At 34.1% G+C, this 18,157-nt stretch overlaps 3 protein-coding genes across 9 annotated transcripts in view; 2 read left to right on the top strand and 1 right to left on the bottom strand.

Annotated features, from left to right (window-relative positions):
- Window positions 1-18,157, top strand: part of LOC137252059 (uncharacterized) — a 242,864-nt gene that overhangs the window by 202,497 nt on the left and 22,210 nt on the right. The window lies entirely within an intron of this gene.
- On the bottom strand, window positions 1,384-2,088 carry LOC137252072 (adult-specific cuticular protein ACP-20-like). The gene is made up of 2 exons (XM_067787268.1): window positions 1,741-2,088; window positions 1,384-1,667 (listed from the first exon to the last, which is right to left on the bottom strand). Exons 1-2 carry the CDS (start codon window positions 2,054-2,056, stop codon window positions 1,495-1,497), a joined length of 489 nt encoding a protein of 162 aa, XP_067643369.1. The 5' UTR covers window positions 2,057-2,088; the 3' UTR covers window positions 1,384-1,494.
- Window positions 4,639-5,410, top strand: LOC137252069 (adult-specific cuticular protein ACP-20-like). The gene is made up of 2 exons (XM_067787265.1): window positions 4,639-4,974; window positions 5,047-5,410. Exons 1-2 carry the CDS (start codon window positions 4,650-4,652, stop codon window positions 5,244-5,246), a joined length of 525 nt encoding a protein of 174 aa, XP_067643366.1. The 5' UTR covers window positions 4,639-4,649; the 3' UTR covers window positions 5,247-5,410.

The following is an 18,157-nucleotide window of genomic DNA, read 5'->3' as shown; positions in this document are numbered from 1 at the left end:
GCCTTTTTTTATTAAATATGAACCAATTGCACGCAAATATGTCTGTACCCCCGGAAAATACGGGTACCGGGGCGAATACGTCAAAATTTTTCTTACAAACAAATGAAGATAATATAAACGTGTTTAAAATACGTAATTTCAGATATTTTAAACCGAAAAAATTTCAGAGTCCTTCACTGATTTGAAAACGATACTTTTGTTGGGGCTTCTTGGAATATTTTTGAGCTGCTCTGTGGTAATTTTTTGGCCAAAAATGTAGAATGAATGGCATAGTTAGGACAAAGAGAAGTTATATGGTTTGTCGTGCACCAATTTTTACGTTTTCATACATTTTAAGTTAGGTTATTTCATTTTTCGTTTAAGTTAAAAAACAAACTAAGGGTCTTCATGTATGTTTTCATCAAGATTCCGAAAATGCTTAGCAATTCAAAGCGCGAAAAGTACAAATAATATGATTTTATTATATCACGGGAGATTTCGTATGCTGCGTTTTGCATTGCGTGTGCTTACTTTGCTAGGCACATTTAGGATGATTGCAGGAACTTATCGGCCATCTAAGCAACCACTGAGACACTTCTGGTCAGTTATCGATACCAAGTTCTCAGCCAACCCCCTAAAGTTCTTAGCAAACCATTGTTTTAACGCAACTAAGGCTGTGTGCGAGTTGACCTAAATTTCTACCTATATAGAGAAAAAACCTAAATCACTGGAAACTGTCGGTAAGGCAGTGCCAAATAAAAATTTAGAATTTTTATGAGCATGATTTTCAACCTAAATTCAAATGTCAAATTTCAAAAATAAAAATATGTATTCTTCAATATTTTATAGATCATAGAGCGGTGATCCTTGCTGCGATTAAGGTCCGATCGATTGTACGTGACGGTGAGCTCACTTTTGTTCAAGCTGATTTTGGCGACACAAGAATGGGATCCTTCTCAAATATGGACCGCAATCTGAACATATTTGGCAGCCAAGTGCACTAATTGGCCTAAAGAAGTTATTGGAGGCGTACCAACATCACAGTATTGTATTCGAGATTGTGAAAAAGGTCATTGTGCACGTGCTCCAATGTGTCCGAAAAAAGCCGGAGCCACTGCATTTCCTTGAACTGCTATCTTGGGATAGGTACTTACCGAAGACCCTAATTGACCTCTGTTCTTTTTAAGCGTGAAAACGCATCAAAAATACCATATTTACCGTATTATTATTTTCTTAGCAGAAAAAAAACAATTTAGATTTTCAAATCAACTCGCACAATTTTGACTGGTTTTTTCCTAAATTGTTGCAGTGCTGGAAATTTACAGTGCAATATTAGTTTAGGTACCTAAAATTTAGGTCAACTCGCACCCAGCCTAAGTATGTATGTATTAGTTATTAATAAACTTTTATTTTCAGAATTCTTTGGCCAAACAGTAAAAACTTTGTCTTTGGAAATACTTTTTGTCATATTTCAATTCTTTTCAAATTTCAAATTCAATTTTAGAAGTTTCTTATTTAATAACCATAACCATGATCATATCCGCCAGCAAAACCAGCGTCATGATGATACACCTGTGGGTGAAGGGCATGACCGATTTTCTTAACAACAGCATTGAAACCGTTATGATCATCCGCTGTGTATTCAACGACGCGTGTGGTGCCATCAGCTTCCTCGAGAGTGTAAGCGCCTGTGGAATTAGACAAACGGTATTATGAGTTTATTCAAACTGGGAATGTGGTATTATAAATAATTTTACACACCTTTCACATGATCACCATCACGATGTTCCCATTGGCTCTTATGATCGCCGGTGTGTGCGTCCTTAACGCCATAATCGAATGCATATTTGGGATAATGATGTGGCTCATGATGTTCATAGTGATGATCGTACAGATCGTGTCCAGGTGCAGGATAAGCTACATAACCAAGGTGACCCTCATCATATGCGTGAATATCGTGATGATGCGCGTCAATATGTTGCAACACATTAGCATAACTGGAGGCGTGATCATAAGGAATATAGCCAGCGTATGTAACTGCGAAGAGCGCAACAAAGAAACACGAATATATTTGCATGATTATTATAAAATATATAACAACTATTACGATTGAAGCTTAATGGTAAACTAATACCGAACAACTATCTGCAGTTGCTATTTATAGCTCACAGCTATGGGAAATGCTAATTACATATTTAGTACCTTCTAATTTTGGTCTTCTATTTAGTAACTAATTAAGGAAATACATATATTAAAGGTATTAAATATGCCGTTAACAATCACCTGCTTGTGCACAAATTTATTTCTAAGGAAATGCTCTAATTGCTTTGAAACATTTTTCTTAACACCATGACTAACTCCATATTTGTAGATATTGATTGAAAAACGCTAGTTTGGATATATTTTTTAATTGATAAATGATATTTAAATTGTTTCTCAGTCTCTTTTCGGCGCGCCTTTGTCATATCAACCAAAACGTTTGCTACCGTAAACATAATTCACATATTTGAAAATTCACTAAAGGTAGCTAATAATATAATAGAACTAAAATAACAAAAGAAAAAAAAAAGTTTGACCATAACAACAACTACTGGTAAATGTTGCTGCTGTTCGCTTGATTATTGAGTATATGAATGGAACTCAGTAAGACCACAAATAATACAATACAACAACAACAACACAAAGCAATGCAAGCATTTGGAATCAATATGAATAACATTCTTTTGTTGTTATTAACTGTCATAATATGAACTTGCTGGTATTTGGCTATTGTAGTCACTTTAAATATGAGCATTTTTGTATTGCTCTATTTTGATTCCGGAATTTATGAATTGACCTTGCAACAAATAAGTAATTGCCTTTGACGCACCGATCAACAGGTGTTGGCTTGTACCAAATGGGCTTTCATTTTTTTATTGTTATTTCACGTTTAGTAAAGTAAAGAATTGGGCGAGTGTAGGTTAATTTATTGCTTTAGTATGTACATTAGACTGGTTTGAAAAAAAAATTTCCAAAATGATCTAAAAAATTTACTTTGGTGTAAGGACTGAACTGTTCATAAATTAGCTTTTAATGTTAATTTTAGTTTCTTTTTTCCACCCTTTTGATTTTTCATAGCTGTCGCGACTGCGACTAAGGCTAAGCGAAAGGGTTTGCGTTAAACATTCAACACTTTATCGTAGCTGTGTGATTGGTTTATTCTGAAAGAATTCATTAATTATGTACAAATGTATTTCATAAAAAACGACTATAATTATCTTACTGCAGTTTTGCACCCTTTCTTTGACGATCAAAGTTCAATAATAAAATGGATGTTTCGAGCTTTGACAAATGTCAACGTGAATAGAGAGAACGAATAAATAGCGATGAAAGAACGAGTGCAAAACATTGGCTTATGATAACTCAAGGTTGCACCAAGGGATACTTAGATTAAATAAAGCAAAACTCTAGGTGACATTTTCCAACAATAGCAAATGCATAAATTGACTAGCATACGCCGTTATCGTTGTCCGCTCCAATTTTGATGTAGCTACATAATTTTAAAAGAATGTTCGGAAGTTTTTAAAATTGACAATCCCTCCATATCATACCTTCCTGCATCTTTTCTGTCTCTCTTTCTCTTACTCTCCCTTCCATTCACTCTCCTCTCACTGCCAATTTACTTTACCTTTACCTTACGCTCATCCTCTTCCTCTTTCTCACTCCCATCAAAGCGGTGGGCAAATTTTAAATAGCCAAAGAATATGATTTTCCAAAGAGTTATTTTGACAGGGCCGAAATAGCTTCCACATCAGCCAGTATTTTTAAAGCTGTGGCAATTCCAAGGCAAATTCAGCACCAGGTGTTGTTATCCGAACAACTGATTGCTTCTTCTTGATTATTTTCCATACAACGCCTTTGTACAACCATTTGTCAGTAATCGAAATCAATGAAAATTTTCTTTTGACTTGACATTCTTCTGCACTGCGATTTGGTTGAATTTGCTTTGCCATCACATTAAGCTATTATCCTGATAGGAAAAAAATGGCAAAAATTAAAACTGAGGATGAGACAACGCTGAAAATGCTTTCTTTTCAAACCAAATTTTACAACTCATGACTAAAAATCGTTCCAATATACATCCAAAATCTCGGAAAATGAACAACACAAAATGTGTCATTTAGCTGTTAAGTTAAGTACAGTTTATACCTGTTTTTCTGGCCCTTTTAACTTTGATCAGAGCCAACATTTAATGTAAACAGCCGTTATAGCAGGGTTAGATTGAGATTAACTTAAACAACAGCTAAACATTGCTTTGAAAAATTCAGCCCAAGCATCAAAAATGGCAAGGTCAAACTGTAGTTAAGTTCAACTGTGGGTCATACTCGCACTGAAACAGCGAGGCTAAACAAGTTTTTTTTGAGTCAGTCTACTGTGCATATAAACATATTTTTCTACTATGTAATAAACACACAAGCTTATACCAAATAATGAAGACAATAAGTTCTCGTACAACAAATTTGACGCGCAACTTCAAAAGGTAGACGAAAAGACCCAACGAATAAAGACTATGTATGGTACGAGTATAAATAGAAAATGCGGATAGGTGATTGATATCAGTTCACCAAGTAACTTCAACAGCCATAGCTATCTAATAAGAAACAAAAAGAATAGAATTAATTCTTACAAAAATGCAGATCCTTACTTGTACCACCGTCTTAGCAATTGCGCTCTTTAGGGTCGCCTTTGCTAGTTACATCCCTCACGAACATGCCTCCAGTTATGCTAATGTGGTGCAACACAATGACGCGCATCATCACGATATTCACGCATATGAAGAGGGTCACCTTGGTTATGTAGCTTATCCTGCACATGGACACGATTTGTACGATCATCACTATGAACATCATGTGCCACATCATTATCCCAAATATGCATTCGATTATGGCGTTAAGGACGCACACACCGGCGATCATAAGAGCCAATGGGAACATCGTGATGGTGATCATGTGAAAGGTGTGTAAAATTATTTCTAATATTAATTCCCAGATTGAATAAACTCATAATACCGTTTATATAATTGCATAGGCGCTTACACTCTCGAGGAAGCTGATGGCACCACACGCGTCGTTGAGTACACAGCGGATGATCATAACGGTTTCAATGCTGTTGTTAAGAAAATCGGTCATGCCCATCATCCTCAGGTTTATCATCATGATGGTGGCCATTATGGCGGTTATGAAGGGCATGGTTATGGTCATGCTGACAGTTATGTGGAAGTTCATTGAATGACAGAACTTTATGATAAAAAGTTGAGATATAAAGCGAAGCCCGATAATGCGAGTAGTAATTTTTCAATTTAAATTATGAAATGTGATGACCGAACTAGCGAAATTTTTTTATTGTTTATGAATAAAATTTAATATAAGTTTGAAATAAATGTTATTTTGACATAAAATCAATTTGTATTTTCTAGTTAAATTCAAAACCGTGATATCCTCTAAATAAAATGGCGCTTGTTGTTAGCGCTCTGTAAAATAATTTTTTTCTGCTGCTTTTGCCTAACAAGCCATTTCCGACAAATCTCCTACGAACTAATTACTATTTTATTTTTGGCATAAACATAGTGTTTTCACGTTATTAAGCAAATTGCTTATATTAACTTACCACTGCACAGTGGGCACTGCTAGGGGTTGCAGTTCGCGAAAAATTGTGTTATTACCTGCAAATTCAAAGTGCTAATCAAGTTCTACCAATCGCAAAAAAATTGCTTAGTAGTTACGGAAAACTAAAATGGTCGTTACACGTCCGATGTGCTTGATCGTAAAGGACTTAGTAAGTTTACTCGGCTAGTTTCTATCTAAGCGAAAACTAAAACAAATCTTAAATTATTCACTTCGTTCAAAGTACTATTACTCATTTCATTTTCGCTTTGATTAATCAAGAAGCTGATTTTTCGAGTAAATGATCAACTAATTATGTGATTCATGTATTATGTAACAAAAATTTGAGTAATTGTTTAAACGCACAGCGATACTTATGACTGATTTCGGTTGCTTAATGATTTTCTTCAAATTTCGTTAATTAACTGTTTCCTCTTTATCTTTTCGATATTATAAAAAAACAAGTAAGGAAGGTTAAGTTCGGGTGTAACCGAACATTACATACTCAGTTGAGAGCTATGGTGACAACATAAGGGAAAATAACCATGTAGGAAAATGAACCGAGGGAAACCGTGGAATGTGTTTGTATGACATGTGTATCAAATGAAAGACATTAAAGAGTATTTTATGAGGGAGTGGGCCATTTAGGGATACCGCCATAAAGGTGTATCAGGGTTGACTCTAGAATTTGTTTGTACAATATGGGTATCAAACGAATGGTGTTAATGAGTATTTTAAAAGGGAGTGGGCCTTAGTTCTTTAGTTACATAGGTGGACGCCGTTTCGAAATATCGCCATAAAGGTGGACCAGGGGTGACTCTAGAATGTGTTTGTACGATATGGGTATCAAATTAAAGGTATTAATGAGGGTTTTAAAAGGGAGTGGTGGTTGTTGTATAGGTGGTCGCCTTTTCGAGATATCGCCATAAAGGTGGACCAGGGGTGACCCTAGAATTTGTTTGTACAATATGGGTACCAAAAGAAAGGTGTTAATGAGTATTTTAAAAGGGAGTAATCCTTAGTTCCATAGGTGGACGCCGTTTCGAGATATCGCGATAAAGGTGGAGCAGGGGTGACCCTAGAATTTGTTTGTACAATACGGGTATCAAAAGAAAGGTGTTAATGAGTATTTTAAAAGGGAGTAATCCTTAGTTCTTTAGTTACATAGGTGGACGCCGTTTCGAGATACCGCCATAAAGGTGGACCAGGGGTGACTCTAGAATTCGTTTGTGCAATATGGGTATCAAACGAAAGGTGTTAATGAGTATTTTAAAAGGGAGTGGGCCTTCGTTCTATAGGTGTTCGCCTTTTCGAGATATCGCCATAAAGGTGGACCAGGGGTGACTCTAGACTTTGTTTGTACGATATGGGTATCAAATGAAAGGTGTTAATGAGTATTTTTAAAAGGGAGTGGGCCTTCGTTCTATAGGTGTTCGCCTTTTCGAGATATCGCCATAAAGGTGGACCAGGGGTGACTCTAGAATGTGTTTGTACGATATGGGTATCAAATTAAAGGTATTAATGAGAGTTTTAAAAGGGAGTGGTGGTAGTTGTATATGTAAAGGCGTTTTCCAGATATCGACCAAAATGTGGACCAGGGTGACCCAGAATATCATCTGTTGGATACCGCTAATTTATTTATATATGTAATACCTGCCACGATTTTAAGGGTTTTTTATTTCGCCCTGCAGAACTTTATCATTTTCTTCTACTTAATATGGTAGGTGTCACAACCATTTTATAAAGTTTTTTCTAAAGTTATATTTCGCGTCAATAAACCAATCCAATTACCTCACCATATTTTCATATTTTCATATTTGGTATAGAATTATGGCATTTTTTTAATTTTTCGTAATTTTCGATATCGAAAAGTGGGCGTGGTCATTGTCGGATTTCGTTCATTTTTCATACCAAGATAAAGTGAGTTCAAGTAAGTACGTGAACTAAGTTAATTAAAGATATGTCGATTTTTGCTCAAGTTATCGTGTTAACGGCCATGCGGAAGGACAGACGAATGACTGTGTATAAAAAATGGGCGTGGCATCAACCGATTTCGCCCGTTTTCACAGAAAACAGTTAACATCATAAAATCTATGCCCCTACCAAATTTCAAAAGGATTGGTTAATTTTTGTTCGACTTATGGCGTTAAAAGTATCCTAGACAAATTAAATAAAAAAGGGCGGAGCCACGCCCATTTTGAAATTTTCTTTTATTTTTGTATTTTGTTGCACCATATCATTACTGGAATTGAATATTGACATAATTTACTTATATACTGTGAAGATATTATATTTTTTGTTAAACTTTTACTTTAAAAAAATTTTTTCAAAAGTGGGCGTGGTCCTTCTCCGATTTTGCTAATTTTTATTAGGCGTACATATAGTAATAGGAGTAACGTCCCTGCCAAATTTCATCATGATATCTTCAACGACTGACAAATTACAGCTTGCAAAACTTCTAAATTACCTTCTTTTAAAAGTGGGCGGTGCCACGCCCATTGTCCAAAATTTTACTAGTTTTCTATTCTGCGTCATAAATTCAACTCATCTACCAAGTTTCGTCGCTTTATCTGTGTTTGGTAATGAATTATGGCACTTTTTCGGTTTTTCGAAATTTTCGATATCGAAAAAGTGGGCGTGGTTATAGTCCGATATCGTTCATTTTAAATAGCGATCTGAGACGAGTGCTCAGGAACCTACATACCAAATTTCATCAAGATACCTCAAAATTTACTCAAGTTATCGTGTTAACGGACGGACGGACGGACGGACGGACGGACATGGCTCAATCAATTTTTTTTTCGATCCTGATTATTTTGATATATGGAAGTCTATATCTATCTCGATTCCTTTATATATGTACAACCAACCGTTATCCAATCAAACTTAATATACTCTGTGAGCTCTGCTCAACTGAGTATAAAAATGTAAGACGCGATAACCTCCGAAGAGATCTAAGGCTGAGCTTCTCTTCCAATTTGCGTCGTGCTCCTCTTGATTTTCCCTACAAAGTGGCCGGACGGGACCTACATGTTTTAAGCCGACTCCGAACGGCATCTGCAAAGCAGATGAGCTTTCACTGAGAGCTTTTCATGGCAGAAATACACCCGGAGCGTTTGCCAAACACTGCCGCAGGGCGACCCCGTTGAGAAAAATTGTCTTCTAATTGAAAAACCTTATTTCTAAAATTTTGATGTTGCTTTGCCCGGGGTGCGAACCCAGGGCATACGGTGTGGTAGGCGGAGCACGCTACCATCACACCACGGTGGCCTCGTACAAGTTATAGATCTCTCAAAATTTGCATTATTTTATGTTATCTTTTTTTCCCTAGGGTGTTTTAGCTTTTCTTCTATATAAAGTGTGACTATTTTTTTTTTTGTTGCTGCCATACTGAGTCCGCAATTTGAATTTTTTAAAGATGAGAAGTCAGTGACTCTAAAAAAAAGTCGCGGAGAACAAGTTTTAAGTTATAACGATAATATTTTAAATTTTGCCCACTTTCAATTACTTTTGCCCCATTGTGCACTGGTTAGTTTGAATATAATTAAATGTCACGTATACGACAAATTTTCAAATTTTCAAACACTATGGCGGGCTAAGTGAAGTTTTAATTGTTTCAGGCGCCCTTTGTCAAAATGCTGATTTTGCTTGTTTTACTATCGTTTACATACATATGTACGTGTACGCATACATAGGTATGTATGCGTATATAACAAACAAAATATATTGCGGAAACTTATTTAAATTGAATGCCTTACTTAGCCGCAAGGAAGCCACAATCGGAAATACTAAATGTATGGTTTTTAATTTTGAAACTTTGCTGACACTTAAGTAAAATAGAATATTTAAATAAATGGGAAATATTATTCTTAAATTAAATTTGCTTCGAATATTTCTGTTCCTGTATCTTATTATGTACATTGAACTCAAATCGTTGCACCAACTTTTTCGAATATTTCGATCAGCGTCTCACGTGTATATGCATTAACTTTACATGCACATTAGAGCGGGTCAAATTGTATGGATGGATTTTTTTTCATCAGCAGTATAGCAAAAACGTAATCTGCAGGTCATTCCAAGAAAAATTGCTGAAGACACCATAGATCTAAGTCCGATTTCGAGGTCCCCACTTTTGCAAAATAGATATTTCGCATTTGAATGTAGGGTTTGGCCAAAAAATCTTCATAGCTTCTGATAGAATTATAGGAAAAATATCATATTGGGCTTACTGTAAAGGTATTTTACCAATATTTCAGAATCTGTATTAATATCTATAGTGTTTTTGAATTTTAGTATAGATATCAGGCTTAAATAATGAGAAATTATCCTAAAATGAACTTTTAACTACTATATTAACATTTTTCATCACTGATCATACAAATGGAAAGAAAAAAGATTTAAAAAAATCATAACATAACATTACTTTTATTTTGAAAAATACGTTAAAATGGTCAATTCTAAGTGAAAAAAAATAATTTTTTAACTAAATTACATTAAAATTATAAATGTGCTTGAAAATATAGGTTTTTTTTTTTTTTTTTTTTTGAAAATGTGTTTCTACTAAAACGAATTCGAAAAAAGAAAATAAAATGTCCATCAGAAATTTGTTAAAAACGATAATATAATATTTAAAAGTTCATTTTAGGCTAATTTCTCATAATTTAAGCCTGATATCTCTACCAAAATTCAAAAACACTATAGATATTAATACAGATTCTGAAATGTTGGCAAAATACATATAAAGTAAGCCTAATATGATATTTTTCTAACAATTCTATCAGAAACAATGAAGTTTTTTTTGCCAAACCCTACATTCATATGGCAAAATCTCTATTTTGCAAAACTGGGGACCTCGAAATCGGACTTAGATCTATCGTGTCTTGAGCAATTTTTGTTAGAATCATCTGTAGATTACGTTTTTGCTATACTCCTGATGGAAACAAAATTTTACCCGCTATAATGTACATATATTTTGTTATTTCAATTGTGCAATCGACTGTGTTAATATTTACACAATTACAATCGATTACTCTACTAAAAGTTTTCATCAATTTAAAATTTAATTTTAATTCTTTATTTATCCCTTTTACAGTTTATTGACTTTTGAACTCAGACAAACGAGTTATTTCTATTTCTTTGATAGCCTTCATCAGCATTGAATCGAGAAAACGATAGCGAATTCAAGCAATAGAAAAGTGTCATTTTCGATCAACTTTTCACTTCCGTTGTACTCAACGCATTGCGATGACAGCGTGCAATTTTCAAATAAACCATAAAAAGAAAACAATTAAATTGTTAATATTCATGTTATTTCAAACTCATTCAACGGGAAAACATTGTGATATGCAATAAAAGTCATGATATGAATTGAAAAGAGAAAGGCAATAACGAAAAAAAAAAAATAAAAAAAATAAAATTTAAGTTTCCGCCGGAAATTTTAGCATTGATTGAATAAAACAAATTAAGAAATTTTAAAAATATTTGATGCTTGTTATTACTGGAGTACCCGTGAAATTTATTTACTTATATTTTTCGAATTATGTTTGGTGTATGTTCATAAAATTTTCTTTATTAACCCACCAAACATTTAGGTTAGAAAACGATTAGAAGACGAATCGAATTCTAATGTTTTTCTCTAAGGTAGAAGGTTAGAGGACGATTTGCGAAACTGTCGCGAATTATAGCATTCTCGACAAAAAGGGGACTTCGTTCTCGATATCGAGAAAAGGGTTAGAATTCTAATCGAATTCTAACGTCAAATTCTAATGAGTTTCTAATGAGAATTTTTAAGTGATGCGCAACTAAGTTCAATTATTTAAAATCAGCGAAATTATCATTGTTTCATTAAATCAAATACGTTTATTTGGTTATAATCTTATGTATTAATAATGAACATATTTCAAAAGCTTTTTCTATTATAATAAATTAAAACCGTACCTAAAGATTGAGGTCAGCGTTGGTTTGAGGTACAGATGAGGAAGCGTTATTCATGCCATTCAAATAGCACTACAATAATCTGCTCGCTTTCCTTTTTTAACCTTTTTTGATTCATTTTCCCTTACTAGTATTTATTATTATAAATAAAAAACTTATTTCGCAACTTGTAATATTTCCACTATTTTTATTTTGTTTGTATAACACTAAGAATGACTGAGCATGTCGTGCAAATAATCAATAACTGTGACAATAATCATAACATCGCATTTCTAGTGGTATTCGAATCGTTTCACAGTCGAATTCTAACCTAGTTCTCTAACCTAGTTTTCGATTCGAATTGCATTAGAGAACTACATTAGAACTCTAATGTAAAATTGCAATATTTCTCTAACGTTAGAAACTATGTTTGCTGGGAAGTTGAGCCAATGGGGTATCCATACACTCACTCGCTACATATAGCACAAACATTGCTTGCAGCTGAAATCACTATCAGTGAAAATCTCGCCAGTTTGAGGAAAAGTTACTTCGTTTTCGTTTTCGAGAGCACCTATGCTTCATTCTCCAAATCAACCTCTCAAATTAAATGGCTCTGAATATTCGGTATGATATTGTCTTAAATGTTATTATTTATCGATTTATTGTTATCGATTAGCCACACCAAATCGCCAAATACACAATACACGGAAATATTTATAAAAATTACTCGGTTTGTCGACTTCTAATAAAATTGGTACAATTTCAATATGATAACATCAAACTTGATAATCATGCGTTGGTTAAATTCCGCTTATATATCCTGCCAGTATGAAAGAGTTTCCCCTCTTGCTTGTTCCCATACTCGTCTGTAGCATTCGTGTGTCACAATCCCGAATACTTCTCTGATGTATCGATATCTCCACTTTTCATTGTGTTCATTGATTATAAATGAATCCTTCATTCCCATATTAATATGTGTGTGGGTGCCGAATTTTTGCCTATACAGTCATTGTTAAATTAAGATCTCATATATATCATTTCATACCAAAAAGTATTTCTTTATAAGATGACACACTCACACACACACATATCATGTTTCTTTGCTAAACAATATTTGTGTTTTTTTCTCTCGTTTTCTTCCATGTCAAATGTAAATGAACTTTTGTGCTCCAATTTGACGAGTTTGCGTGTTAGTTGGCTACTCCACCTCCTTTCTGGCTTATGTCCAATTCTATTATGTTATTATCACTTATTGCATTTCAACCTTTCACTTGTTGGTACTTTTTGCTTTTGCATTTGTTTTTGCTGTGTTGTAGTGCTTTGCTTTGCTTTGTTTTTTAAGGATTTGCGTAATTTGCTTGGTGGTTGTATAAACTGAATTTTTAATGATTTACGGTGAATCCTGTTTTAATTTTTTTATTTTCACTTCCATTGCTGGCTATTATTCTTCTTTTGCGTTTCTGCGAAATTTTAAGGTTTTTTTTTCGTGCTGTTGCTACTTTGCAGTCTTGTAATAGTTAGCATAATTACGAAGATTTTATTCGTTTTGATTTCCTCGTTCAACATAATTACGCAAACTGAAGAACGGATCGAAAACGAAAACAGGGTTAAATAAATTTAATAATAATGTAGCAGAAATAGTAGTAGTAGAAATCAATCATCTAGTTTGGCACATGATTCTTAGTTTCAAAATGTTTGTTTGTCCAAAAAAAAGTCTGCGATTGTCAATTAGGATAACTAATAATACCCCAGCGGGTTAAGGGGCTTAAAATATACCCACGGCAGGTATGCCCGTCGACTCAAATACACAATTGATTCATGGGGTTGTGTAGCGCAATTTATAGCTCTAATTAGCAAACGTACCCGTGGTGAATGCTGTTTCTTGAGCACCCGAGGCTCTGGCGACCCCAAGTTACTCATGTAACTAGGATGGGCGGGATGTCCAGAAGGTAAAATGTGGTCATATTCAATTATTGTTGAGATGGTCGGGTTTTTTTTACGAGAACGTACCGGATCTATATCCGGCAAGGGGCCATCAATATTAAAAACACTCCCCAAAACCTTCTGGTGTCTTTATGGCTACAACAACAATCACAACATTAATTTTGTGCCACGTTCTTTATTTAATAATATAGAGCAAATATTGTGCGTGACAGTTTAAGTGTAATTATTTTAATAACCCATCCTCATATTATCTTTTTGTTTACTTGAACGTTTTACTGGTCGTTTAGTTTATCTTCTTTATTTATTCTATCGATTATTATCAATTCAAAAGAAATTTTAAATGCAAACAAAAAGTACGAGACCGTTGTGGTGATGGATGCCAGATATTATCATTTTTGATATTTGGAATTGAAGACTCCTTGATTTTACTTTGAACTTTTCAACCGGGACGGAAGAATATATCAAGGTTGCCAATAATTAATTTGACTGACTCTAAGTAATCGGGCGTAAAGTACAAAAATGTACAAAAATAGTACAAAAATGTCTGTATTAAATTTTTTTTATTATACTTCGTCTCTGGCGAAAAAAAAATGTTTTTCTGTACGATAGCCTTTCTTTAATTAATCTTGACCTTAAGTACACTGAAAAAAGGTCCAAAATTGCTCTAGCTTTCTTGTACGCCACCTTTTATAGTCTGCCCGATTGAGAGTTTATTTGTTTGAAGCTTTATACGTCTGACGCATTCTACAAAACTCGTCTATGTATCAGAATTTACTTTTCATCTTATATTAGTTAACATTTTTGCCATCTTTTTCGATATTGTCTTAAACAGATTTAGCATTATTTTTGGCTCATTTCACTGCTTTTTTGGTTGAATAGAGCGCATCTCCTGTTCCTATTTTTCCATAACTTTTCTAAATAATCAAAAGACCTCAGCGAGGGTTATCCCTGTCGGGATCTCTAGAGTGATGTTGAATAAGAAGACATTTCAACGACCCGGGGTCATATACGAAAACACTGCGCTCAAGACTTGGTAGCAAGTGAGATTTAATTCCGCCAAACTGAAACACACTTTTCATTTTTGATGTTGTTTGCTCAATATTCCTTTTAAACTTTTACATTCATCTTTACAGTTTTATTCGTACTTAGACTTTTTATGAGCTTGGGAATCGCATAGAAATTAATGATTGATTTTTATATGCCAGTTCATGCGGATTAAATGAATTTGCATTTCTTTGCATTTTATGTGCTTTCTGTTGAATAAAGTTTATGCCACCATCTAATGAATATTGAATCTTTCCTTTTCCATCCTCTTTTATCACAATTTTATCGCTGCATATTTTTTCGATATATGCTGGCTTTTGGAGATTTAGAACTGGTTGAAACCACGTAAGTGTATTCAATTTGATATTGGGAATGGGAAACAGGAAAAAAGGGAGGGAGCAGGGTATGTTGAAAGCTTAGGTAAGTTTCTTTAAGCCGCAAATAGAATGTACATTGTACTATGAGAAGGTTTGGCAAGGCAAAAATATATTTAGCGTATTATATTTCGGCTTTTTCTCGAATTTTAATTACGTATTGTAACGAATTTAGGGAAATTCCTCTTATTCTAAACCTTCCACTAACGTTCGAATAGCTTAACTGTTGAATAAATAACTCAAATTTTCAATAATGCAATACAACCAATAGCGTGTTTAAATCAAACTGATTGCTGACTACTCAGCTTGCGCTGCTTTTATACTCACCGTTGCTTCATTCGCATATTTCTACTAAAGTCTAGACGTTTCGCCTTCTAGAATCTCTTGCTTGGTTACCAGCGATATGCATGTATATTTGTAGTTTATGCGTTTCTCATAGCCATATGCGTGTGTATGTGTGAGCACTACTTCGGCTGATAACCACAAGTGTGTGCGCGGAATACCTCTTCGTTTCCTAGTATGTACGTGTGTAAATGGATTAAATTCATGTGTTTATAGACGAGTGTAAGAGTGGCAGCTTGCTTTATTGTTGTTGTGCCTTTATTCACTACAGATTAGTGATGCTAAAATTCGCCACAGTATCTTAGATGAACAGGATGTACTTTTCGATAAGTTCGAAGATACTGTAGCGAATTTCATTATTTCTTGCGAACCGGTATTGGTTCATTTCACTGCCCTACAAATAATTAGCTTCAATCATGACTTACAATGGCAATACAATTTCGCAATTTAGTGATACTAAACAATAGCTCTCGCTTGTTGTTGATGTCGTAGCGCTAAATATAATCCCCAAAGATTTTGGGGAGTGTTATTGATGTTGATGCTCCTTTGCCGGATATAGATCCGGTACGTTCTGGTCAAAAGCACCCTTAAGGTATAAGCCCAACCATCTCGAGAACGATTTAATATGACCACATTGAACCTTACCATAACATAACACCCCCCAATCTATGGTTCCATTAGGAACTTCAGGTTTCCCAAATCTCTCCTTGCATCCCATATACTTTGCTTCTTCACAGCTTATATACCCTGCGTGTGCTAATGTTGTCTCACGTCGTTGTTCCTACATATGAGCGCTTGGACTATTCGCAAACTACACTCTAAAAAAGGGTAGTCCAATTATCTGTCAATCTTCTGTTCCGTTTATTCGTATTTTTGTGGCAAACGTTCTTTACTTTCTAACGTGGGACGTGCTATCATTATTGCTGTGACAGGATTTATTTACTAGTGGTGGGGGAAATTGAAATTTGACTTTTATTTACCTTAATTTTCTTTTGTTACAAATCAGTCAAAAATGTTTCATGAGAATATTACCTGCATTTGGAAATTTATTGATTTTTTTTTCAATAAAATGTTAGTTTTGTCGCATTGTTGTGTGTACAATGTTGAACGCCAGTATAAAATTGAAAATCACGTTTTAACACTCAAATGCAAATGACAATGCAGAAGAAAGTTAGTTTATACAAAAAGACCGGTAACAGCAGCTTATGTTGAGTGACATTTGTAATCCTTAGATGCATACATATTTACAGTTATACATATATATGAGATACTTAAATATACATGAGTTTAGGGACTTATTTTTTTTTTTTATTATAAACTGTGTACGAAAACAATAAAATGTTTTTATAGAGCGTGACAAAAGCCAGCAAATGAAGGGCTAACAAAGTTTTGTAATGATTTTCGGGTAATGTTTGTGTATGCCAATTCAATTTTACAGGCGTAAGTTAAGCGTTTTTTTTTTATTATTTTATTGCTACATTTCTTTGCTTTTACGCTGCTCTCATGTCCATTAAATTGTCAATTTATCTTTCATACTCAATTCTCAATAAGCAATAAAGGATTCTCATGATTTTGATTAAAAATGTTTGTGCGAATAAAGTATTTATGTTTTTTTGTTTTGTAAAAGTGTAAATTTTAAATATAACTTGACTACGTTTTTGTATACTAAGCCGTATCCAAGACGTGTTTGATATACGCAAAACTCTAACAAATAATTTGGTAATGCAGTTTCAATTGGAAATCAAGAAAAAACGTTAACAGTTTCAAATAATGAAATTACATACATCAGTTAAATTTTTCGTTATTTATTTTTCCATATTAAAAAAAAAACTATCAATTTGTAACTACTTAAAGATATTTATGAAAAAATTGTAGGCAATTTTTATTTGAAGTTTTGTGCAGTTTTGTAGCCCAATCAAAAAGTTGTGAAAACTTTAACTTACACCTCGTTGGACTAAAATTTATTGGGCTGCATATTTCAAAAAAATCGGAGAACTCCAAATAAAAAGTCCGAAATTTCGAAGTTTTTCGAAACCGTTCTTTGGATTGGTTTGCATAGCTTAAATTACAAAATTCATAAAATAATTTTTTTTAAATACGGAAATTAAAAAAAGGAGGATTAAATAGACAAATTTTTATAAAATTTGCCACTGCTATTTTTCTGTCCACTACTTTATACTCTTTTTTACGGATATAGTATTTAAAGATCAAACGATTAAGCGATTACATACCGATTGCAGCTTAAAATTTGATTTAACAACTAAGGAAGGCTAAGTTCGGGGGTAACCGAACATTACATACTCAGCTGAGAGCTTTGGAGATAAAATAAGGGAAAATCACCATGTAGGAAAATGAACCTAGGGTAACCCTGGAATGTGTTTGTATGAAATTGTTATCAAATGGAAGGTATTAAAGAGTATTTTAAAAGGGAGTGGGCCATAGTTCTATAGATCGACGCCATTTCGAGATATCGCCATAAAGGTGGAACAGGGGTGACTCTAGAATGTGTTTGTACGATATGGGTATCAAATTAAAGGTATTAATGGGGTTTTAAAAGGGAGTGACCCTTAGTTGTATATGTGAAGGCGTTTTCGAGATATCGACCAAAATGTGGACCAGGTGACCCAGAACATTATCTGTTGGGTACCGCTAATTTATTTATATATGTAATACCATGAAGAGCATTCCTGTCAAGATTCCAAGGGCTTTTGATTTCGCCCTGCAGAACTTTTTCATTTTATTCTACTTAATATGGGAGGTGTCACACCCATTTTACAAAGTTTTTTCTAAAGTTATATTTTGCGTCAATAAACCAATCGAATTAAAATGTTTCATCCCTTTTTTCATATTTGGTATAGAATTATGGGGGTTGGTGTCGAAATTCTGTATGTACAAAATTCTAAAAACAAAATTCTGCTT

Source organism: Eurosta solidaginis, chromosome 5 (assembly GCF_040869045.1).
Source record: "Eurosta solidaginis isolate ZX-2024a chromosome 5, ASM4086904v1, whole genome shotgun sequence".
Taxonomy (NCBI): domain Eukaryota; kingdom Metazoa; phylum Arthropoda; class Insecta; order Diptera; family Tephritidae; genus Eurosta; species Eurosta solidaginis.
Note: the sequence above shows the minus strand (reverse complement) of the source record. Positions and strands in the feature narration are given on the sequence as shown.

What these genes read in the sequence shown, in the direction of transcription:
- LOC137252069 (XM_067787265.1), top strand. Translation starts at nt 4,650, where the DNA reads ATGCAGATCCTTACTTGTACCACCGTCTTAGCAATTGCGCTCTTTAGG. An exon ending in TGATGGTGATCATGTGAAAG is followed by an intron (nt 4,975 to 5,046) that starts GTGTGTAAAATT and finishes ATAATTGCATAG; the next exon opens with GCGCTTACACTCTCGAGGAA.
- LOC137252072 (XM_067787268.1), bottom strand. Translation starts at nt 2,056, where the DNA reads ATGCAAATATATTCGTGTTTCTTTGTTGCGCTCTTCGCAGTTACATAC. An exon ending in TGATGGTGATCATGTGAAAG is followed by an intron (nt 1,668 to 1,740) that starts GTGTGTAAAATT and finishes CTAATTCCACAG; the next exon opens with GCGCTTACACTCTCGAGGAA.